General features: G+C 39.7%; 2 protein-coding genes across 5 annotated transcripts; one reads left to right on the top strand and one right to left on the bottom strand.

The window, feature by feature from the left end:
• Positions 1–2,878: 2,878 nt before the first annotated feature.
• Positions 2,879–23,829, bottom strand: armc1 (armadillo repeat containing 1). Of its 4 annotated transcripts, none has more exons than XM_042510191.2 (7): positions 23,203–23,829; positions 11,980–12,191; positions 11,154–11,245; positions 8,774–8,966; positions 7,430–7,546; positions 5,795–5,869; positions 2,879–5,157 (listed from the first exon to the last, which is right to left on the bottom strand). In XM_042510191.2, exons 2-7 carry the CDS (start codon positions 12,139–12,141, stop codon positions 4,966–4,968), a joined length of 831 nt encoding a protein of 276 aa, XP_042366125.1. In that variant the 5' UTR covers positions 12,142–12,191; positions 23,203–23,829; the 3' UTR covers positions 2,879–4,965. The 4 variants fall into 4 exon arrangements, with proteins under 4 accessions (XP_042366125.1, XP_087928450.1, XP_042366123.1 ...); XM_088072324.1 differs by lacking the exon at positions 23,203–23,829 and adding an exon at positions 13,770–13,871 and having other exon boundaries at positions 11,980–12,188; XM_042510189.2 differs by lacking the exon at positions 23,203–23,829 and adding an exon at positions 13,555–13,753.
• On the top strand, positions 14,073–21,370 carry mtfr1 (mitochondrial fission regulator 1). Its single transcript, XM_042510187.2, has 8 exons — positions 14,073–14,157; positions 15,270–15,378; positions 16,019–16,117; positions 16,875–17,008; positions 17,740–17,975; positions 18,634–18,913; positions 19,004–19,184; positions 19,945–21,370. Exons 2-8 carry the CDS (start codon positions 15,343–15,345, stop codon positions 19,990–19,992), a joined length of 1,014 nt encoding a protein of 337 aa, XP_042366121.2. The 5' UTR covers positions 14,073–14,157; positions 15,270–15,342; the 3' UTR covers positions 19,993–21,370.
• Positions 23,830–23,869: the final 40 nt, after the last annotated feature.

The raw sequence follows: 23,869 nt of genomic DNA, 5'->3' as shown, positions 1-23,869 counted from the left end.
TTAACAGTAATGATCAGTCTCATTTATGTCTTCGCAAATAGTGAATTTCTTTACAATCAATGGCCAAATCAATTGTGTGGTAGAGCATGTTTTTGGAAAATTATTTGTCCCTTATCAGACTTTTAATTTTTGTATGGAGTAACATAAATCTGTTCATTAAAAACTCTGAAACTATATGTCATAGATATGCCTATCTTTGAAAATCCCACCACACAGAGACCTGTCAGGTGTGATTTTTCTTGTTACTAACTTCTGTAGGAGGTGAACTAAAAAGGCAGACTGTTAAGAGACAAAGCGACATCTAGTGGATTTTTTAGCACAACATACCTAAACCGAGTAGCAGAGATGGCTCAGTCAGGCTGAGTGGAATTCAACAAATTTTTCATTAAGGAATAGCAACTCAAAATGTGCTCTACCAAACCGCTGAGCCAGAAGTAAAAGGGTTAATTTGAAAATGAGAGGTGAGTGCCATTTTTATGTTCTCTGGAGGATATCCTCTAATGTGAAAAAAAAAAAACTTCTGAGCATAGTCATACTATAAGGCAGCATATGAACCCTTCAGGAAAATCATTTAAAACTGAAAATTGCTTTTTACATCAGCGCTCAGGCATTGTGCAGAAAGGTGCACACTATATTAACTACTAAAAACAACCTTATGGCTGCATTAGTCCACAGATATTACAGTGTGAGGTGAGCGAGGCATGTTAATGGTTGCTGTGTGTTAATGGTGATGATGAGTCTTGCTCAAACCGCCCAGATGGAAATGCAGTTTCAGCACGGCTCTAGATAGCATTAGGAATCTTAGCATCTAATTACAAACAAGTGTTTTCATCAGATGTTTTCAGATTATAGTCTGGACCCCACACTTTATTTGTTTTCCTTGTCAGGCTTACTGTCTCTCTCTAGTGGCGGGGAGTGAGAAGTCGGATCACGGAGGCCCCACAGGCCTCTTCTGCTGCAAATCACAAACCCAGATACATGTTTGGTCACTGTAAATCAGCTGTATTTGTGCAAACTGTCTGTGGTACTGCAAGAGACACATGGGAGCAATGCTGAAACAGAAGGTAAACAATATAAGATTATAGCTCTATCTTTAACTGTACAAGACAAAAAGTGAGATATGAAACTCAACTTTTGAACCAACAAGGACAAGAAGCAAGGTCATAGATTTCATTTCAAAGGGGGCCATATATGCAATAAGGGATTTCAGGGTTCTCTACCAGAAATTCATGAGCATCAAACACTTAATTTTCTCATTCAGGTGAATTTTTATCCACACGTTTCTGCATCAACTTTGGTGTAAATGTCTCTAATTATGTTGGAGTTCTCCACTACTTTCATGTTCTCACTGGGGGCACAAATGCACATATTGTAAAAAACTGCCTATCACAAGAAGTCTCAAGTCTAAGTCAGGAAAATGAAAATCTGAGCATCTAAAATTGCGAGAACTGGGCCTCCATATGTCGATGAAAATCATGTGATCTGATCAGAAAAGCTCCAGAAGTGATACTAAATGAACCCTGAGTTGAGATTACATTGTCGAAAAAATATGATCGTATTGAAAGATGGGTAGGCCTGTCATGATAAATGCTTTTTTGGACAATATATTTATCCAGAAATAATTGCGACAAACAATATCATTGTCATTTTAAGATTTTAAGACCATTTTATGCCGCTGATGTAAAAATAATATTATTACATCCGAGTACAACCTTCCAAAGAGTAATGAAATTTGAATTATCAAGAATATTAAGACTTTTGAATTGAAATCTGAAAGTCGAGAAGAACTGCACACATCAGATATTTTCAATATCTGATGTGTGCAGGATAATTTTAAAGTAGTATTTTGTGTTCTGCTTTGTAGAATTTGGATGTAAAAGAGGATTTTCCAACATAAATGTAGGTTTAAAAGTCCAGTTTGTAGGATTTAGGGGCATCTATTGGCATAAACAGTATATATTATCAACAACTATGTTTTCATTAGTTTATAATCACAGATAGATATTTCATTTGTGTAAAACAAACAGAAAAGACAAAAATTAAACAAAATGGCAATAACAAAAACGGATGATCACTGATACTCAATGAAGAGATTCAAATAAGCAACAAGAAATTGCGAAAAGGAGTAGGAGGAAGTATATACTTATTATAATAATAATTGCTGTGTTTTTGTTAGCTTAGAATGAGTTATTTATATCTACACACAAAGGGAGCGGGTTCTCGTCCATGGAGTTGGCCATGCTGTTTCTACAGTAGCCCAGAATGGACAAACCAAACACTAGCTCTAGACAGGGCCACTCACGATTTCATGTAGGGCAGCGTACTTCTCCTAAACGCCAGCACAAGAGAGAAGTTTTGTAATTTCACCAGTAGATGCCACACAACCCTACACACTGGACTTTTAATTGAAAATGGCCTGAGCAGATTAAAAATAGTTAAAACTGTCAGACAGGCTCTCTAGTCACCCTCCGTTCAGCGGGGTGAGTGAAGGCCTGCTTGGCACAGCGTTTCATTGGAGGCTCAGCAGCAGCAGCAGCAGCAGCAGCAGCATCAGTGGCTCCAGGGCCTCCAGCTGGGGCTGGCTGCTGCTTCTGCCTGCCTACCAGCACTGAGGCTGGGGGAGGTGGTGGGCAGGCCACAGGATCGCCCTAGGGCACCTCACTTATGCACCAATAAAGAAAACCAAATTTCCCCTCTCTCTTGGCTAAGAATGGTTGCTGCCTTCAGCAATTTGATTTGACAAAGTTAAGTCTGCTGGTGTGACCACTGCACATGCTACGGGAGTGCAACACTGGAAAATAACAGGTCAAGACCATCTCATCATATTCGGTATAACCAGCTGCACAACATCTGCTTAAAATAAACAGCATCAGACACATAATGATTTTAAGTTTATCATCATTTGCATTAACAGTGTAAGGGAATCTACAGTTTTAAGATCTGCGTTACATTATATTACATTTGATGACAGACACATGAAGTCTGTACACATGAAGTTACATGTTTGAGGACTTAGTTTGTGGTATGTTGTCCTTTAGAGATGTGGTTATTCTAACAGCTGTGGGAAATTTACACTTTGATCAACACATAAGAACAGTTCTAAGAAACAATGTTCAAGTATTTCTCTGCAGTATGAGCTGACACCAAATATTAAAAATGAAATTACAAGATGCAACTTAGAGATTACTTCTGTGCAAAATGGACAAATAAAGAAGAGATTTTTAATACTGATGATAATCCTAACTTTTAACTAATACCTTTTATTCAGACACATTATTTTGAAGGCTGATCTATGATAACTACATTTTATGCAAAAAAATTATTATTGCTTTTTCCAGAGAAGAGCCACCATCAGTTCAGATTATTCAGGTCATTCTGTGCCATTCCTCTATCTGTTTGACCTCAACCAATTGTGACATCTCCGCACCATCAGAACAATAAAAGTCGCCTGGTCAGCATTGTATATAATAATTATTAATGACACTCGCGCAAGTCAGGAGATGATAATTAAACCTGGTGTGAGTCATGGGGTTGTAAAGGCTAAAGAAAAGGAACAAAGAGCGTTAGCATTTGACGCTTTTTTTGTGGCTTAAAATGCAAATCAGTATTACAAAAACAGAAATTTTCCTTCACATGTAAGGTCTGAGATTTGAGGGAATCAGGCACCATTTACAAAATGTACATAACCACACCCTTGTTCCAGTATCCCACTACTGTTCATGAGACAGCATTAGTAGTCCTCTGTACTGTATGTGTGTGTGAGCGTGCACCAACATGATCTTTGCTTTAAGGACACTGCTGGCTAAACTGAACAGGTGGAGCTACAATACTGTAAAAAAAAAAAAAGTCGGGTGGGAGTCCAGGTAACCCGGTAAGCGTTTAACAAGCAGGCAGCTAACAGGTTTGTCTTCTACATGCAGAGTTTTACTAAAACTACAGAAGACCATAATGCTGATGTGAGACAGATGGCTGAAAGCAGAGGTAGCCTAAACTCTGTGAGAGTAACACAAGGAGCTGTCAGTCAACTTTTCGCCACTGCACAACTCCTTTGGATTTTCCTGCGTTATAGCTTCATCAGAGGAGTCCAGCTTAACGCAGTGAGACGTGGTATATTAATCAGCTAAAAGTTCTTCTTTCAGTATACAACAGTCTAATGCATGTAGCTGAATGGGCTGCGGTCACTTGCTGGTGTTTAGTTTACTATTTCTACTGAAGAGACGACCCTCAATAAGCTAAAAGCTCAGGAAGGCCGGCTAATGCTGCTAAAGGGCCACCTGGGAACGTTACAAATGACATGCTCGGAGCTCTTAAATTATTTGAATGAATGATGGAAGAATAAAGTAAAATGTCAAAAAGGCACACACAATAATCGCAGATCTAGGCATCAGGCAAGATTGGCACAAATAGCATGCTAATAAAACTGCAGGGGGAAGAAAAAAATAATTAGGAAATTAAAGATGGAAAAAAGTAGATAATTTGAGAATAGACACCAGAAGGAAAGCAACCAAAAATCATGCACAAAAAAAGTAACTCCCAATTGTCAACGTACTTAAAATCAGCCTCAGTATAATTCACTACGCCTGCCACATGTCAACTCTGTCAACGCAACGGTACACATTTCCAGAATGCTATTTGGTTTCGGCTGATCTGAAGTCCTCTGGCTATATCTTGTGAGATACATATGCAGCTAGTATATAGTTGTGCACATACAGCCAGTAGTGGGATTTGCAGCTCGATATATACACAAGTTTAAGTTATTGCAGGTTCCACTCGGCAGTCCAGCACTTGTCGCACACACGTGGCCGGCTTTCTGTGTGCTTAGCGGAGAGAGAGGGGAGTCTAGACTAGTGAAGGGCTGCGAGGCAGGGCTTTAGTCCAGGGCAAGGCTGAGAGATGCTAAGGCTGCAGCTGGATGGTACTTTAGAGAGAAATTTGAGATAAGAGAGAGAGAAACACAGGAAGTGGTCACCAGTAAAAGGAGCGTGTCAGGAAGTTGGCGGCCGTGCTGAGCCAGCCCATGCCGTCTGTGATGGAGCCTACGCGCGTCACAGCTTTGTCCTGCTCCTGGGACGGACTCTCCTCCTCGGGCAGGTAGTCTGGGATGTCTGTGTTCTCCTCGACCTGCACCACAGAGCCCTCCTGGAATGGCAACATCAGCTGCACAAAGACAGAAAAGCATTTTTTAAAATGAACAGCAAAAAGAATACTTCATCTTTATGTTATCAAAAAGCATGCAATTTGTTTTAAAAAAAAACACAACCAATTAATAAAATTTAAGGGTTAACATGAAGCACAGTTATTTGAGTACAAAGTCAAATAATGATCACATGGAGTCACATTACATGACTGAGCCAGGTCTGCCCTCTGGTGGCCACTTTATATATGGCTATTCATATGACAGGTAGCAATGATTTCTTATCATTTGAGCAACATTTCTTTACGGTAAATTGGAAAACAAATACTTGAGAGGCTCATTTTATTAACAGTTTCAAATTCAACTTCACTATGTTTCAGCTGCAAACTGGTAACACTGCTGTAAAAAAAGGTGCAACCAGGACCAGTCATGTGTTTGGCAAAAAGAAACTAGCCTACAGGCTGAGGCAGAGATGTGACTAGCTAATCATGTCAGTGTGAATAAGTCTCAGCCACAGGCAAGGGCGGCTACACTCCCTGTACAGAGATACACACAACATACAGTGGGCATGCTGATCAACTGGAAATGAGGCTAATTTAAAGTTAACAACACAGATCTTCCAATTTCTTTCTCACACATCTGTCTCTCAGCTGTCCTTACCTCTCCTCCATCATCTGTCTTCACCACCTGCTGCGCCGTCATTACTTTGGTGGAGTTGATAGCTGTGCCCAACGCCTGTGAGGGAAAAACACTTGGTTTTCATTTGTGGTACTTTTTATTTCTGTCTTCAGCTGAAACGTATATTTTGGTAAATTAAATGTTAACTTTAATACTGGTGTTGATTATCTATCATAAGCACACAAGAAGAAATAATGACAATGTAGCTTTCAGCACAGGTTGATAATATGCTAGCTAGCTTTCTTATATCACGCAGATTTTGCTTATGGTGTTTTTAGTACAAAGACCAATATCAGACTTATGCCCTAGACATCCAAACAATTAGAAGCTGTATAAATTCAAAGGTTATTATGTCAAGTAAAAATACATTAAGTGTATCAAGTTTAAGATCCCTTTTTATAAACAGACCATGCTCTAGAGCAACCACAAAGTCCTTTACATTTTTTATACAGAATCAAACAACGGCAACATTATACCACGCAAGTGTTTGATTTTAAACAGCATGTCAGCACCCCGGAAAAGAGGTGTGATGTGCAACACAACAGCGTCAGCATCTAGTTTGATATAAAACAAAGGTGTTGGCAGCGTTTTCTAAACAATAACAATGGAATGACATGGCAATAACAATCGGTTAACTTCCCTTATGTATGGCAGCTGATCTCTTCTTCTGCTCGGAGGGTAAGAAGCTTCCGGTCTTCATTGTTTTCCCAAATTGTGGACATTTACGGCCGCTGGTCTTCTTCTTTGACTTAGCCACTAACTGCAGCTAGCTGCTTTATAAATCTCCTGGCAGTGGGTCGCATACATAACGTCATTAAAATGTAACACCAGTCCCTTCCTGCTGGCTGACCTTTTTACACAGACCTTGATTCGGCACTCCTTTGCCGGCCTAAAGATGAGACAACTTTGTCCCCCCATTCTGCGATCGTACCTTTAATAAAGGGTGGTGCAGTGGAATAACAGCATGACACTGCCACCTCGGACAGGCAGTATAAAAGGGACTGAGGACATGTAACTGAACAACTGAACTGTTTTCTATGGTTACCAGTCAAGAAAGGTATTAATAAAGAGAGGTTTATCCCATAAAATCTAAGAAGAGAAAGATGATAAAATAAGCAACTGGCAGTGATCAAATCACTAGGATTGTGTATTGGCAAGCATGGCAAAAATGTGGCGATACAATACGTATCACAATACAGGGGTTACAATTAAATACATGCCAATACTGTAAACAAGGAGTTGTATTGCAAGTTTTTAAAATCTAATTTTAGGTCAAACGTGTGCCCTCTGTGACCATGCCTGTTTCACAGACCTTTGCTCTTTGTGTTTACTCAAGCGATCTGTTACAGTGGAAGACTCAAATGGCTGAAGATAGTTTACAAAGGTGGAGGATCATTCAGTGGGGGGCTTAAAGCTAACACAAAATGAAATGCTGCCACAATTTTTTACATGTAAACTATCAGTTAAAAATCTGTTGTATCACAAAACATAATACTGCAATACTCACGTGTATCAATGTTTTCTGACGTGCCTAAAAATTACAGCTGTAAAGTATTTTTTATCAGAAATTAAATCCTTGGTCCTTCAATACATTTCTGTGTCCGGACAGACACTCACCTCAGCTTTAAGGTCGGAGCGGATCCTGACAACACATCTCTTGACAGCCATCTGGAAGGTGAAGCTGATGACCCCTCGAATCTTCAGCAACGCCTCCTCGCAAAGGCTCCTTCGGGTCTGACAACAGACAGGAAACAGACGAAAGGTATAAGTACAAACGTGTCATGGGTTAAGGGCATAAGTACAGTAAACAGTATACGACTGAACATGTGTATGCTGAAGAAGCAGCTACAGTTTCTTTAGGTCAAATGTGGCCATAAAAATATATCATAAAACATTATATTGCTACATACAACATGCTGACGACAGCAGCGCATGTAAATGCAGCACCCAGTAGCTCCTTGAATCCTTGCTACTTTTTTGCTCTTTTTTGCTATTTTTTCAAACCAATTGCCCTTTCTACTGAAACACGACTTTTCTATGATAGAGAAGCACTTATAACATTGTGGAAATGTTGTGTGCGGTTTCAACTGAATGCAGCAGACCACGAGAGGATCTCCACCAATATGTCGAGTGGCAAGTCAGACCAGAGGGGAGAAACGAGAACGAAAGACGAAGAAAGGGAGGAGAGCCTGCATCAGGGCGAGGCAGGGGAACAAAGTGGATGAGATGTAGTTGAGACTCACTCAGCAATGAATCAGAGACTGCTCTGTGCACATCTTCACAGAGACATGGTTAACCCCTAGCATCAAGCTATTGCACTGGATGGGTGGACCTTGTTGGGAGCCATACGGACACAAGACTGCAGATTCAAAAAGTGCACTGCAGAAATTGAATGATGCCATCAGCAGCAACATCACCAAGGAACTGGATGGAATTTTCATAGTAGCTGCTGATTATAATCAACTCATCCTTCAACTCCAAAGATGTAACAGGATCAAGGACAAATGTAATTTCGTTTTTAATTTTTGTTTAAAAACTGGTTAATAAACTGACCTATCTTCTTCTTCTACCTTCTGTTGAGAAATATAGTGTACATGTCTATGGTTTCCAGCTGCCACAGTGTTATGTGTTTGTGCCGTACTGATAGTGATGCAGCCCACCAGAGGCCGTCTGTCTGCTGTAATGTAATCTGGCTAGGTGCAAGTTTCCTGCAGAGCAGCATTCAGGTTCAATCTCAACGTCCTGCTGTTCAATGGCTGACATTTACAACCTGACCCCTCCGCCCCCCTGTCCTGTGCCAGAGAGACACCGCTAAGCTGCACTGACAACACTGTGATAATGACAGCAGCAAGCACGATAGCCCCAAAAAGAGATTTTTGTGCATCAACAGACATTTGGTGTGTCAGAGCATGACAGATGAGTGCCAGTATGTCGTGTTAAGCTCCCTGTGTGATGACTCACAGGATCATCCAGTCCATCAATGTGCAGCACCACAGTTTTGGCCCTCTTGTTGTTGGAGCCCAAGAAGAACTGGGCTTTACGCTGGCAGGAGGCGGCCGCTGCTTCAGCCTTTTCAGCCTCTTCTTTACCAGCTAACTGCAAAATCTCATAGATCTCAGAGGCCAGCAGCTTTGTCTCCCCAGGTGAAGTACTCCTTTAGTGAGAGAAAGAGAGAAAGAAACATTACTTACATTTTGTTAAGCATGGTTTATGTATACACAAGTGGTCAGTACTTTATTTGTAAGTACATCTGTAACAACACTAAAGATGCAATGCAGTTAAATGTAGGTATGACTGATGTCAAGAAAAGGTACATTTATCTTGTGCACCTTTAAATAGCTATATTACTGCCCCAAGATATTTCTGTTGTAGTCAAGACAGAAATATCAATGTAAAGGCAGACAAATCATGATGCCTGCATGACTTTCTGTAGGAGAGAAAAAGTATCAATCGTACCTAAACTTAAAATGTATTCATTAAACCCCCTTTGTAAGCTTCAATGAATGTGGCCTGAATATGACCTTGTCCTTCCTGGTCTAAAGCTGCTGGAGATGTTGAACTCAGTTCAGGGTGCTGCAGTGACAAAACCTCACCAACTAACCTTTCAATAAATTTAGAAAACCTGATATACTTTGACTTGCTCAAACATTCTTTGTACAACCATTTAATGTACCAAAAAACATTGATAGAGGACACTGAACTCAACGAAAGCATTAGTTTTTCAATTCTAGTGATCAGTCATTTAGTGATGTTTTCAAATAAGCACTTTCATTCTAAATATTACTATATTTGATGGTTTCCTTTGTCACCAGTACTTGCATGTTTGTTGAAACATGATGTAATGTTACTGGAGCTGCCTCTGAGGAACAAGTGCGAGCACTACAGATGCATCTTCATGCATCGATTAACCTCTGGCAATGGCACTCAAAAATGGCCAATTCGCTGACCTGCGATGTTGATTTGAATAGGACTGTTTGTTCTACTCTCATTCTTTTTCTATGATTTAAATGCAAGCTAATTAAGCTTATTCTGCACTTCAGTCGTGTTTTTACTGCCTGTTTAGCAAAAACAAAATCCCCAGAAGAGCAAAATATTTTAGTGGGCAGCAGCTTTATTTGAAGAAGCCACATGAGGTCAGTTGCGAATGTTTTGTGAGGGATCGTGAAATAAACCTGCAGGCTACACTGCTTTATATGTCATCAAGTCATCACTCCTTCCACAGTTACCACATACGACATCAGCTGTCTGGTGTGGCTTCCCTCTGGGCGCCTGGTGCACCTCACCACCGTATAACACAACTCTGACTCTGTAGAAACCGAACATTGTCTTAAACTGATTCACTCATTTAATCTTCACTTCCATGCACGGAATATGAGGAAACGTCTTCTTGAGCGTCAGATCTTAAAAGTGTTGAAGGAATAAAAATGTTATTCACACCTGTTTGGTGCGACTATGCTAGACGCTTCCCCTCAGCCATGTGTTCCCACTCTGTCCAGCTATGATCGACCTCTACTCAAAGTCACATCGACTGGACGGCGAGCAGGGAAAGCTGCTGCTGTAACCGCAGGGCTCCTCATGATGCCACGCCTGACTAGCTAAAGTGACTGGCTTACTCCAGGGCAAGCGAGAGCTTTGCCGCAGGAAGAGCGGAGGGGTGGGGGGGGGCTGCAAGCTACAGCCGGCCACTTGAACATAGGTCTATTCCTATCAGGGTGCTGATGATGACCAGCAGCCACTTAACAAAACTGCCACAGATCCTCGGGTGAGACGGCTATCTGGAGCACAACACCTCCTTAAACAGGACGTGCATACAACTCTATAAGGATGCCCTGTGTGTTTTCATCATGCTCTGTTGGAAAATCGAAGAATAAACTGGGTAAAGTGCTTCTAGAAAATCTTACAAATGATAGCAAGCACCATATAAATCTGCCTAACATATATACCATATGTGCAAAATGAGTCACCTCTGCAAAACATAGTGCTAACTCCATGACAAAACAAGCTCAAATATACACACACATCAGTAAAAACACACAAGTGGACTCATCAAGAAATCGAGAGATGGCAGGATTAATTAAAATCTGTAAGATGCAGAAACAGCAGTTTAACCGTTTAGCACCCTCTTCTAATTCAACTTTAATCACATTCATCTTGACAGGGCAAATGGAAGGACATCATCCTGCCTGGAAAATTTGCAGAGTGGCACACATTGTCCATGCAAAACAAAAGAAATCCTAGGTTAAGGTTTTACGTAAAGAAAGTGCACAGTGAGCGTGTGTGTGTGTGTGTGTGTGTGTGTGTGTGTGTGTGTGTGTATGATGAGGTGGTGACAGGGACTTGCTTCTGCATGACGTTCTGCAAGCTCAGCATCATGCCCAGCTCGCCCTTCATCTTCTCCCTGTTGGCTCGACATTCTGCCAGGTAGCGCACGGCCTGCAAGGACAAGGGCAAGCGTTATCTCTCTGCTGCTAAAAGCTGACAGACCTTTTGTGATATCATAAGAGAGAGAGCGAGAGAGCTTTTAGAATGGGTGAGCATGTGCAATGGTGAAAAATTACATAACCAAAATAAATACACATGCACTGACCCCGTGTTTACACTTCACGGGTTTCTGTCAAGGAGCAACTGTTACATAAAGGCACTTAAATGTGTACTCACAATACAAGTCGTGTACTGTACGGAGGGGAGTGGGAAGAGGTTGCTATATCAAGACTCTGTGTTGTGTTGTGTTTACACCACAAAACAGACAGAAGATGTCACTATTTGCACAGCAGTTTCAAACATGTAGCTGTTTTAAAGCCTTCATATTTGTGCTGAGAAACCGAGGATGGAGAAATGGCCTTCAGACGATCACTGAAACCAGCTTTGGCATTGCTGGACAACATGGGTGGTGAAATATGACATGAATAGAAAACACCTGAATTACAGAACCAGTAGGGAGCCCAGCTGGTTATTCAACGGAGACTAATTGAAGAGCTGCTGTAGATATGTCAACTAGGATGTTTAAATAATTCATTTCTGTCTTTGTATGGATTTACTGCATAAATCAGACCTATGAAGTCACCTTATAGTTTTCTTTAATGTAACAATAACTATCTGTCATGTAATGTTCTGTATGTGTGTGTGTGAACGCGAAAAGAAAATGTAAATCAACGGACGCTGCTTACCAGTAGGGCCGAGTAGACGACCTGTGGGTTGGGGTGGTCCAAGAAAAGGATGAGACCTGGCAGACAGCCTTGGTCTTCTACTATGGCTCTTCTGTTCAGAGGGTCTGCAGCAAGATCTCGCAGCTGGTTCACCACGGTCAGTGCATCCAGCTCCGCACTCATGGTGCCTCTTGTCTTGATGCCACGCACATCAAACCAACCTCTTCAATCTACTGGAAAAAAAGAGAATGAGGTGAATCAGGGAGCTTGAATTATACAAATTGACACTGCAGTAAATTATATCATTATCAACTGACCTGTAGATTTTCTAAATCTACATGTAACAACACAGTGGTGTAGTGGTTAGCACTGTCTTCTCGGGCTCTGGGTTTGAAACCATGGGCCTGTCTGGAGTTTGCATGTTCTCCCTGTGTCAGTGTGGGTTTTCTCTTGGCTCTCGTGCTTCCTCCCACCGTCCAAAGACATGCAGGTTAGGTTAACTAGTGATTTTGAATTGGTTGTAGGTTTGAATGTGAGCTTTAAATGGTTGTCTGTCTCTATGTGTTAACCCTGTGATAGTCTGGTGACTTTTGCATCTCACCTCTTGCCCAATGTGTGCTGGGATAGGCTCAAATCCAGCCGCAACCCTTAACGGCGTAAGTGGTTACAGATAATGTATGAATGACTGAATTTGTAATGAATTATTTTGTAGTCCTATTCTCTTAAATGGGCAATAGGACTACAAATTTTCTGAAAATGACTAAGATAAAAATGGCAATATCAATTTCCCAGAGTCCAAGGTGACATTTTCAAATTGCTTATTTCTGTGATGACTGACTTTAAGAAAAATAAAACAAAATGTATTCAATTTATATCAATATAGGACAAAGAAAAGGAGCAAACCTTTGTATTTGAGAAGCTGGAACCAGTGAATATCTCTTCATTAAACGTATCAATAATTGTCAGAAGTTGCTGACAGATAATTTTCTACAGAACAATGGTCAAGTTTATCAGTGATTCTAATTGTTGCAACACTTACCCAAATTTGTTTTATAGGTATAACAAAGAAAATCTCAAAAGCTATTTTCCTGTTGTTGTTGTTGTTGTTGTTGTTGTTGTGTATCTGCTATTTTGTTGAGTGATTTAGTGCGTAATAATACTACACTTTGCAAAATGAGTGTCAGTGGCATACACTTCCAACTTTTACAAGTATCCCATTACGTTTAACTGATTTGTTGGAGCTGCTGTGGCTTTTTATCAGATACAGTCTCTGAAATATGGTGCTACGCAAACTGACAGATTAATAACTCTCATAGAGTTATCGATTTTACTGATAACATTGTGGTTATTACATGAAAGTACATAACATTATATCTTAGCGTGCTTTGACAGGCAGCTTTTTAACTAATGCGGTTCTATTCCATGCTTTACTGCTAATACAGTAATGTTAATTCAGTAAGACAAAATACTAATACTCGCTTTTGCCAAAGACACTTTCTTCGACCCCCAACCTCACCTCAAAACACGCCCTGTAGTACAGCGGCTATCCGGCTGCTAAGCTAGGCTAGCTAACGTTACTTGACTATAATATCTCACCTTTTTGTCAGTTTTTGGTGAAACCATGAGACAACACCCGTCGAATTCAGTTACAACAGATGCCAAAACGACGGAACAAAAACTTCCGATGCCACCATTAAAACTGTAACGAAATATTCTCACAAACGCTAGGCCTGCGCCTCTTTCTTTACTATGGTCCTTTAGCTAGCAGCTGTGCACAGTGTTTGGGTTTTGTGGCACATCAATGGGTGCACCTGTTTTATAGATGGAGACATCCCAGTTTTCCATAAGCGTCCCAGCCATAGACCGTATATCCCGGCAGTTTAAAGCGGATACATCTCCGCCGGCAAATGTAGGGAAACATAACGAACATACACACGTCTTGTGGAACATGATTGGATACTATAGTTTGATTGACGGATGTAAGACCCAATCATTAGATCGTTTTATTTTAAAGGTGAAAGATAATTGGTGAGTATGCCTGTCAACCAAGGTAAATAACCAATGGTGGCATTCCATGGCCACAACCTACCTACAGTAATCCCTATAATCCCATTGGCTGAACATGTATTCCCAACATTACTGCAGTAGGAGTCCGTCCGTTGACAAGGTGGAAAAAGTTTTCTGCTAACGTCAGTCTCGGTAAGTTGTTTTCAAAGTCATACACACAACCGATCATTGATTATAAATGTAATGTCACACATTACCGACACGTAAGAGGTTAGTAGGATTGTACCTGTCTTCAAGAAAATCCTACTAAATGTGTCAGCGGTTGTTAAAGTTGGCCTGCTATCCTCGTTAGCAGTTAGCCACTCTGCCCGCTAAAGTTAAGATTCACCGGTTTAATTTGGATTAGCAAAGCTGCTAACATCTGTCACAGAAGTGCGACTGACTTACTTTTACACGTTTCTTTTGTAAAGTATTGAACTTTAAAAAGAATAATCAGCAGTAAAGGTTAGCTCGAAAACGTTTGTTTCCATGATTGTCTTGACAGAAAGATGCTTTCAGGGGGCATTGCAGTCTTATGTTACAGCATCTGAGTAAAAAAAAAAAGAAAATACATAAACTAAGCCATAATCAACTAAAGTTTACTATACACCTGTTACTGTGCTGCTTTTGATGTTGATTTTTTTGGCTATTTATACGTTAGATACGAAGCCTCGACTCTATCATCCTGTAACGTTATGTTTTTCTATAATAAAAACACAATAAAAAAAAAGTTTTCAACTGTTTTTATGTTATCCATGTAAACAAACATGCTCTAACTTTTATTTATTTTATGTCCACTTTGACAGTTGTGGTACATGCCCCACTTGTTAGGAAAATTGATTGAAAAAAATATTATTCATTTAAAGCAATGTAATTTCGTTATTTTAACTCATTTATTTTAATTTGTCTTTTAATTTACCTTTTAATTAATTTTATTCTGTCTTGATCATACTTAATTCTATCAATATAGATATTACTATTATTATGTTTACGTCTGTTGTTCCCTGTTTGTCCAATCTCTTTGAATATAAATAAAGATACTATTATTATTATTATTATTATTATTATTATTATTTAATAATAAATAAATAAAATCTGCCAATACGAGGAAAGGCTGACACAGAATGTGTATCAATTGTACTGGAGCATCTTAAGACAGCCAAACATTGCATAAGCAAAAGAAGTTAGTCTTTGTTTTAAGTTGTAAGCTTTTAAAGTGTTTGAGGTAATTCAACCTAGATTTCTCACTTCTGTGTTTCCTCTAGATGAGCGTTTGGTAATGATGCCCTTGGGGTTGGGGCATGTGTCCATCTGCCCTTGTGAAACACATCAACAGAAATGAGTAAAGAGAACACACGGATTGAAATGGACCTGGTATGTGACTGTTTGTTTTGATGTCTGACTCAATAAGTTTCTGCTGAACTCACTATTTCCATATATTTCAAAATGTGATTTTGTAGTCACACACACAAAATCACCACCGCGCCTTTGTCTGGCTCTCATCTAAAAGCCCATTGTTAAGGTCTCAGATGGCAAGATGTGACAAGTACAAGACTTGGACTAGTGGATCTTTTCACTGGAGTGCACTAGGGCTGTGACGCTACATCAATCTGGATCAATATATTGTTTCAAAGATCAACAATCCGACATTGTTGGTGCAATTTGATAACATATTATAATACATTACATATAGTCTGCACACCTTCCTCCCAAACATTCAAACAATGCTAGCAACATAGTACCATGCAAACAATGGCAAGCAGCCGAGAAAAAGGCAATAATGAATGTTACTGATATCGTCTCACATCAAAATCATATTGTTGCAGACTTTGTGATATTAGCAAATATCACAATGTGTCAAATCGTAGTGAAACTTGTGATTTACACCTCCAGAATGCAGCTTGTGTCGACTGCATTTAGTTAATTGATATATTAACTGTAATGTCAGGACGTGGCACATTATTTTTTCTTTCATTGGTGATATAAATTAAGTTTTTCATCTTCTGTTTTGCAGGCTTTTGGATCAGACAAGCCCTATGGGTCCTCGAGAAGTATTGTGAGGAGAATAGCTTCTACTCTTCCTCTTAAACCCTGCCCCAGGGTTCATTTTCAGGTGAGGGAAGGTTACCATGATTAAAACGTTTTAGTGTTGGGTCATTTCACAGACTTTAAAATGTAGTATTGTATTTTAAGATAATGGCACGTTGTCACATTTGATATAGCCCGGTCTCCTCTTCTGCCTTTTTGTCCGTCTCTACTGGCTGCTGGAGTCACAGTCACGTGACAACAAATCACACACCCTCTTCCAGCTTTCGCTTACCTCACACTGTCTGACTGTTTCATTTCTGAACCATAAACAGAGATAAGAGATAAACATAAACAGTGATTTCTTATCCCCGGAGCACTGACTGTGTGTTCAGAAGTTTTTAAACTGTTAACAAATCCACTTTTGAGATACTTCAGTTCAGCCGCATGACACTTAAAAAACTGAATTGTTTTTCTGGACTTTTCTGTCTCTTTCAACCTTGTGCTTTCTCTTCTCTTCTTTTCGTCTGTCTCCAGCTACCCTCCCTCGCTCTGAGGAATGCAGTATGTCTGCTTTAGGTCAGTTTGCTGAGCAACAACCTTGAGCTGGTTAAAGACCTACTGAGCTACCTGCTAACCCACCTGAAGCTTTCATTAAAAGTCTATAGACCTCACCTACACCTCCTCCCTCTGAACTGCTCTTATTTCCTATTTTTACTTTGTTACCTCCATTAAAAAGACATTGAAATTCAGTGTTGTAGTGTGTACTGCTGTGTGCTCTCCTCTGGCATGTTTTTCTGACTTGTTTCTCCAAATGTTAAGCACGTGTGTTTTCTTTCTGACAGTTATATCCGTACAGTGAGGACGCTGGTGTCCTAATTGGCTCCAGGAGGCAGAATGGTTTGGTGGCCTCTCTGGCTGATGTTGGTTGGATCGACAGAGATGACGATGACGACGAAGACCCGTTTGGCCAACCGAGGTGAGAGCGGGATGGTCGCCTGTCGCCTAAAAATCTTCTCGCAGTTTCTTGTATAGAGGTGTTTGCACACTGAGTCTGTTTTGTTCGGGTTTTTGGGGTTTTTTTGCATCTGATATTGTCACACATCTAGAAATAAATCTAACCTCACGTTGTGTCAATCGCATTTGCACGCTGGCTCTCAAACTTTCGGCCATCAGTAACGTTTTTGGAACAGGTTGGATTTTCTGCGTTTTTTGCATCTGTCAAAAGCATTTAGAGAGTCGTTTGACCAAGAATCAGTGAAGACAATACAGCAGCAGGACACATCAGTGACGAGAGAAAGGAGCGGAGAGCAAAGTATCATTTCATAACTCAGATAGATATTTTTAACAGGTAAGTCAGTGATATTTAGGTGGAGGGCGATGACGAGGACGTGAATATGGAAGCACACAGGCAGAGAAAGTGAAAGTGTGGAGACAGAGGAGGACAGCTCAGCCCCTTCATGCAGTCACAGGGACAAATGAAAGACGCGAAGAGAGAGACAGAGAGGTACCTCCAGCGGAGAGAAGCAAGGGAGGAAATGTGTCTTGTATTGCAAATTTTTACAACGTATAGAACAATAAAATGCACCCGACTCAGTGTGTTAAGTGTCCATCAGGAAAAAAACAGACTCAGCGTGCAAAAGCCTTAAGAACGTACTTGTTCCTGTAAGTAGCATCTAGAAAAAAGGTGATTCTGCCTTTTTGAAACAGGTCAGCGATCCCACCAGGACTGGTGTTCCGAGCCCGTCAGCCTCATCCTCAGAGAAAAACTTTAACCCGCCAGAGGTCACTACCAAGCCTGCACCAGGGGACTCCGGACCCCCAGGGGCCAACGGTCGCCAACGATGAGGCCATTCAGAAAATCAGCGCACTGGAGACAGAACTCGCCAAACTCAGAGCTCAGATTGCACAAATCGTATTGGCTCAGGAAAAGAGCACACAGCCAGGTATCTCTGAAAAACAGTCTTATCTCTTTCTGTATTGTGTAAATCAGGGGTGTCAAACATGTGGCCCACCAAAGGGTCCAATCCGGCCCTCTGAAAGTCATTAATACTAGACCGATTTTATCTTAGACAGTAAAAGTAAAAAGTAAATACCACTAAATTGTGAGGAAAATGTCTTAAATCTTTTTGGGTTGCTGGAAGTGAAAGTGGAATAGATAACTCCTGGTAATGGCTGGTACATTTCATTTTAGGACATCTCTGACTGTATACAGACATAAAAATCAAGCGTTGTTATTGCATAAATGTAGAAATATTCCAAAGTAAATGTCCCGCTTAAAAATCAAATTAAATTAAAGAATAAATTGCTCGAAAATTCCTGACAATATTTGAGTTCAGGACATCTCAAAGTACACCCACACTGAAAATCAAGTATTTTTACTACATCACAGTTTGTTAAACTGTAAAATATGTGATGGTCTTACTGGTCCGGCCCACTTTGCATCATATTGGGCTGTATGTGGCCCCCAGACTAAAATGAGTTTGACACCCCTGAGTGATTTGTTTCTGTTTGTCCACTGTAGTACTTTATCATTTCCTTCAGATGGCAGCAGCGTTTCATGTCACACAGCTTTCAGATTTCTCTTTGCTTTGTTTCCCTCAGCTGCTACCACAGGGACACCTCCTCCTCCCCCTCCACCCTGTGGCACCCTGCCTCCCCTTCCCCCTCCCCCACCACCACCACCTCCTCCTCCTCCTCCTCCTCCTCTTCCACCGCTACCCTTAGGTCTTCAGCGGACATTTTCTGCCATTGACTTGATAAAGGAGCGCAGAGGGAAGAGGACGAACAGCCAGACAGTTTTGGATTCAAAGCCAGCAGAGATCCCCAACATGCTCGATGTCCTGAAAGACATGAGCAAAGTCAAGCTGCGATCAGTCAAAAGGTAAACCTCTACTTAACGAGTCAGACAAGCCTCATAAATAATCAAATACTAATCATTTGTAATTGCTCTGGTTAACTGTACGTTTCACAGTCGTCCGGCGGAAGTTGAAGCCAAAGTGAAGCCCGGTGAGCCTGTAGATGCTGCGGCCCTCATCGCCGAGGCCCTGAAACGCAAGTTTGCCCATCGCTATCGACATGACAGCGAACAAGGCGACAGGGAAGATTTCAGACTTCCCGTTGAAGAAGTGAAACCTCGAACTGAAACCCCTTTGGTGAGAGATGTCGCTGTGCTCATCGCTGTTATCTAAAACAAGCCACAGACGCCAGAGTCAGACATTACTGACTCCTCAGCGGACCAACTGCAGACACAATCACGAAAAACAATCTGCTTTGATTTTCAGCTTCAATAGACTGTCGTCTGTTTGTAGATATGAATGCAAATATCACCATGATAAAGGAATGCATCATCCACAAAATGACCATTTGTGTATCAATTCAGGGTTCCTGCAGATCCTTAAAAAGTCTTAAAAGGCATTGAATTCATTCATCTAAAAACAAGGCCTTAATTGGTATTAAATTGACTGAAATGAATCTTTGAAAAGTCTTAAAGTCTGAAAAGTAGGATTTTATGGATTACAATGACATTGCATTGTAAAATCTCAAAATATTTGGCAACATCTTTTTTTTTGTTAGATAATTTAATAAACTACTTGAACTCGTCATTATGGGCATCCAAGCAGATTGAGAAACACAAAATCGCTCAGAAAACCAGCCAAAAAATACCAGATATTTCCTTCCTCTGTTGGTAAACCAAGAGTGTTAACTATTTTGGGATTCTTTATTTGCCACAGAGGCGTGTGAGAAAAACAAAGTTTTCCTCACAAATTCAATAATAATAATTTGATATAAGAATTGTCATTTCGTTGGTGAAGTATTCCTTTAAGTGTTTTTTTTTTTACTTGACTGAGCTCATCTTTAGGTGTTTGTAGGGTCTTTTGTGTACTTAATTCTGTCTTCTGTCTGTTCCCACAGTTTGGGCAGCACATGCTAAAATCAACTGGAAAAAGGAAGTTCCTCTGAACTCGAGGTCCACATGTGCTGCGGACACTTTGAAGTGCCTTATCAACCTTTTAATATCAGCTGTTTCTGTGGAGGATGGAGGGATTCTGACTGAAGGGGATCACAGTCTGCTGAAGGTCTCGGTCATCTCATAGTGTTGTATCCGATAGTCATCTTGACCGTCTGCTTTTGCACTTTTCTAACTTATAATATTAGCCCTCTGTTTTACGATCATGATTTATTTTTGTTTAACTGAATGTCTTGTGTTGAATAGTTTTCTGATCCCGAGTGAAAGTGTAAAAGGCAACACTACAGAATCGAAGAAAAGGTTATTAGTTTTATTGCTCAATCATATTTAGGTTTTTGTAAAACTTGTTGCACGTAACATAAGTTGGTCATGTTGCATTCCTCATTTTTACGGGGTCTGTGAAAGCTGAAGAGTTCTTCTATCACAGGAGAAAGGGAGCACTCGTGGAATATTATGCTGTATTGTTTATACATGTATGATAGACTAATTTATGATTGGGAGCCTATTTATGTTGTGGTTTAAGTAGATAATTAAGGTTTTAACACCGGTAATTATGCCGTAGATTTTTCCGTTATTGATTCTTGGTAACTTTTAAACGAGTCAGTACTTTACCTGTTGAACCTGTGAAGTTGCGTCCCGGTTGCCAGTCTTGCCGGGACTTTTATGTGTTTTGCTGGTTCAAATATGTGCATCCTAGTTTTAGTTGAACTTTTTTCTCTCTGTAGTACGATCCTAGAGCCAAAGACGTTCCAGTGATGATCTGCGAGATTCTGCCTTTCAAAGCCAAATATCTTTTTATATCTCTTTTCTGTTTCAAATTTCGGATGATGCAGAAAGTGAGGAAAACAGACGCGGTACATGTAGGCACATGTGCAATGTTTTGTTGCTTTGTTTTGTTTTTTTTTTGTTTTTTTTTTTGATGAGATTTGCCTCTTATCAGAAAGAGCTTTCCAGCAACTTAAGACTGACATTTCCACATCATCAGTAAAGAAACACTATTGTTCGTAGTTAACTCTATATTAAAAACACACATTAGTTATGGTCCCTAATGTATCTTCTGTTATCAGTATTTTAAAGGTAAAAACGTTTTTGTGCCAGTAATCATCACATTTTAATGCCTCAGTTTGGAAATACATGCCGACTCCTCAAGGTCGTGTTTTGTTTTGAGCTCAAAGTGACTGATTGCACATTGTTTCCACTTCTGTTCATCATGCCAGCGTAGTTGCTGCTTCAAGTCAACTCTGCTAGTATTACAGTTTTATAAGGGAAGGTGGACTGGGTGCGTCAGTAGGCATTTTGTAGAAGAGTTGTCTTCCATAAAAACTGTTAATTTGACAAATCTCTAAATAAAAGTTTATGTTCTGTCCTGACTGACTGTTGTGTATGTTTCTTGTGAGTTTTAACCTCATGAACAGAACCTGCCCTCGTATTAAATTGCTCCAAAATGGTAAGGATCAATGAAAGATTGATAAATTGCAACATAATTTAATCTTTCAAGACCTGAGCAAATTGGCTTGATATCTTTCAAACCCTTAGGTAAAGGGCAATGAACAACTTCAGGGGAAATGATGCAAAAATTTGCAGGAAAATAAAAAGTAAAAGAAAATATCCTGAAAATTAGAAAAAAAAAGAAAAGTTAAAAAAAGGAAAATGACATGAAAAAAGCACTTACAATTAATAATTCTGTAGAAAGATAATGTTAAACAGAGGCGCCTGGTGGCTCAGTGGATAGAGCAGCACCTCCTATACAGAGGCTGCATCCTCACTGCAGCAGTTGTGGGTTCAATTCCAGCCTCACTGCTACACATCATCCCCTCTCTCCCCCTTTCACTCTCAAACTTTCCTGTCCATTAAAGACACTAAAAGAAACCCAACATCTTAAAACCAAAATTAATAATGTTAAATATACAACTATATTTAATTGTACGTTAATATACAAAATTAATTAATTATAATTATAAATGCAGGTTTTTGGGTATTTTTTTCCTTGGCTTCTTAAAAATTAATTTTAATTTAATTTTTAAAATTAATTTTGTTTTATGTTTTCAAAAGAAAGCAGACCAGTTTGCTCATGTTTGGAAGATCTAAATACTTGTGAATGTGTTTGACCGCAGTACGAGAAAAGTGATGTAAAACCAGGTTTCAGAGGGTTAAAGGAGACATTATCATTGATTTACTTCATATTATTTCTATAAATGTTGACTAGAGCAGTGCGACTCAGATGAGGGAAGTTTGGAGCACTGAAGGGGATACGGGAGATTTTCTTAAAGGTCCTATATTAAGCTCACTTTCAGGTTCATACTTACATTAAGGGTTTTTTACTGGAACATATTTATATGCTTTAATGTTAAAAAAAACACTTAATTTCCCTCATAATGTCTGTCTGAATACACCTGTATTCAGGCGGGAATTGCACTGCTAGGCAACCGTTTGCAAATTTGTTTTTATTTTATATTGTTGAAATGATACTTTAATTAAGTTGTATACACACTGAAAATTAAAATAAAAAAAAAAAACAGCTGATCACAAAAAAGAGGCAGAGTAAGGCAGAATAAGGCAGGCCATTCCTTCACCATCCAAGGATTCGCAAATACACCAAACGCTTGGATCCATGTTTGCTTCCTCTCAGACACATTTTTATATTTTCAACTTACGTACTAGTTTTTTACATTGCATTGTAGCATAAGGCACAGTTTTGTATTTTACACACTTTACACACTCAGCACATTATCCGTATTATAATATAAATGTTCACATATTAGTATTAATTGTCTCTTACTGTATTGCTTACATTTAGATTTTTACATGCATACTCAGCATACTGCACATACTGCACATACTTTTACATATTCAAATATTTATATACTCTGCTAATTGTGTACTTTTATTGTATTTCTATTTTTACATGTATATTTTTTAGATTTATGTACTACTTGTACTTATTTTTACTGAATAATTTCCCCCAGGGATCAATGAAGTATTTCTGATTCCGCTGATGTAATTCGCCTAAACTGCAAATAACTCCAACGAGATGTACAAAAGGAACCAATAAGACTATCAATCCATGTTTGAAGCTTGAAACCGTCTGTATAGTATATTTCTGACATCACAACTTCACAGAATTCATGGCGGCTCTAAATAAGCTTGAAATAGCTACACAGACGCCATGAGATACGACCAGCTCAGTGTATTTGCTTACTCACTGTCTTTGTTTGATGATCCTGGGTTCCTGAGGTGTCGATAAATTGCAGGATGTTAGGAGAGCTGCTGTGTCGGTGTTGAACTCATTTGTCAGATTGTCTTGTTCAAACAAAATCAAAATGCCCCAAAAGAAAACAGGCCTATTCAAAAACAAAGTTAAAATCAATGGGGCAAAAAACAAAACTGGATGTATTAAACAAAGCTGAGATTTGTGCAAAAATCAGCTGAAGACTGCGTCCTCTTCAGTGTCTTCCCTGTTGACTCATTTCACACACCTGCCTTTAATGAGAAGATCCTGAGGTGCCAGGTCAGGTGATGCATTCATGGCTCTGACAGGCTTCTTTAAAGGCACAGTTTCTGAATACAGGCTGTGCGTTTCTCTGTTGACTGAGTGTTTTCATACTTTCACAGTATTTCTAGAACATCTACACTGCTTTCTATTAAAATTCCAGTGTGTGGGATTTCGTGGCATCTACAGGTAAGGTTGCAGAAATGAAACTTCTACATGAGCCAAGCATATAGGAAAGCTACAAAAGCATGAATGGCCCTATCTAGAGCCAGTGTTGGTTTTGTCTGTTCTGGGCAATTGTAATGAAAAATATGGTGGACCCCATGGAAGAGGATCTACTCCATATGTAGATAAAAACTACTAATTCTAAGGTAACAAAA

This window comes from Plectropomus leopardus, chromosome 21 (genome assembly GCF_026936395.1).
Source record: "Plectropomus leopardus strain MGB_pleo_1.0 chromosome 21, ASM2693639v1, whole genome shotgun sequence".
Classification (NCBI taxonomy): domain Eukaryota; kingdom Metazoa; phylum Chordata; class Actinopteri; order Perciformes; family Serranidae; genus Plectropomus; species Plectropomus leopardus.
The sequence above is the reverse complement of the archived record's forward strand: the minus strand, read 5'-3'. Positions and strand labels throughout refer to the sequence as shown.

Excerpts from the sequence above, each read along its gene's own strand:
- armc1 (XM_042510191.2), bottom strand. The coding sequence starts at position 12,141 with ATGAGTGCGGAGCTGGATGCACTGACCGTGGTGAACCAGCTGCGAGAT. Across the intron at positions 5,870-7,429 it reads GCTCCGACCTTAAAGCTGAG|GCGTTGGGCACAGCTATCAA; the intron begins GTGAGTGTCTGT and ends TTTCCCTCACAG. Across the intron at positions 5,158-5,794 it reads AGACAGATGATGGAGGAGAG|CTGATGTTGCCATTCCAGGA; the intron begins GTAAGGACAGCT and ends GTCTTTGTGCAG.
- mtfr1 (XM_042510187.2), top strand. The coding sequence starts at position 15,343 with ATGAGTAAAGAGAACACACGGATTGAAATGGACCTG. Across the intron at positions 17,009-17,739 it reads GACCCGTTTGGCCAACCGAG|GTCAGCGATCCCACCAGGAC; the intron begins GTGAGAGCGGGA and ends TTTTTGAAACAG. Across the intron at positions 19,185-19,944 it reads CTCGAACTGAAACCCCTTTG|TTTGGGCAGCACATGCTAAA; the intron begins GTGAGAGATGTC and ends CTGTTCCCACAG.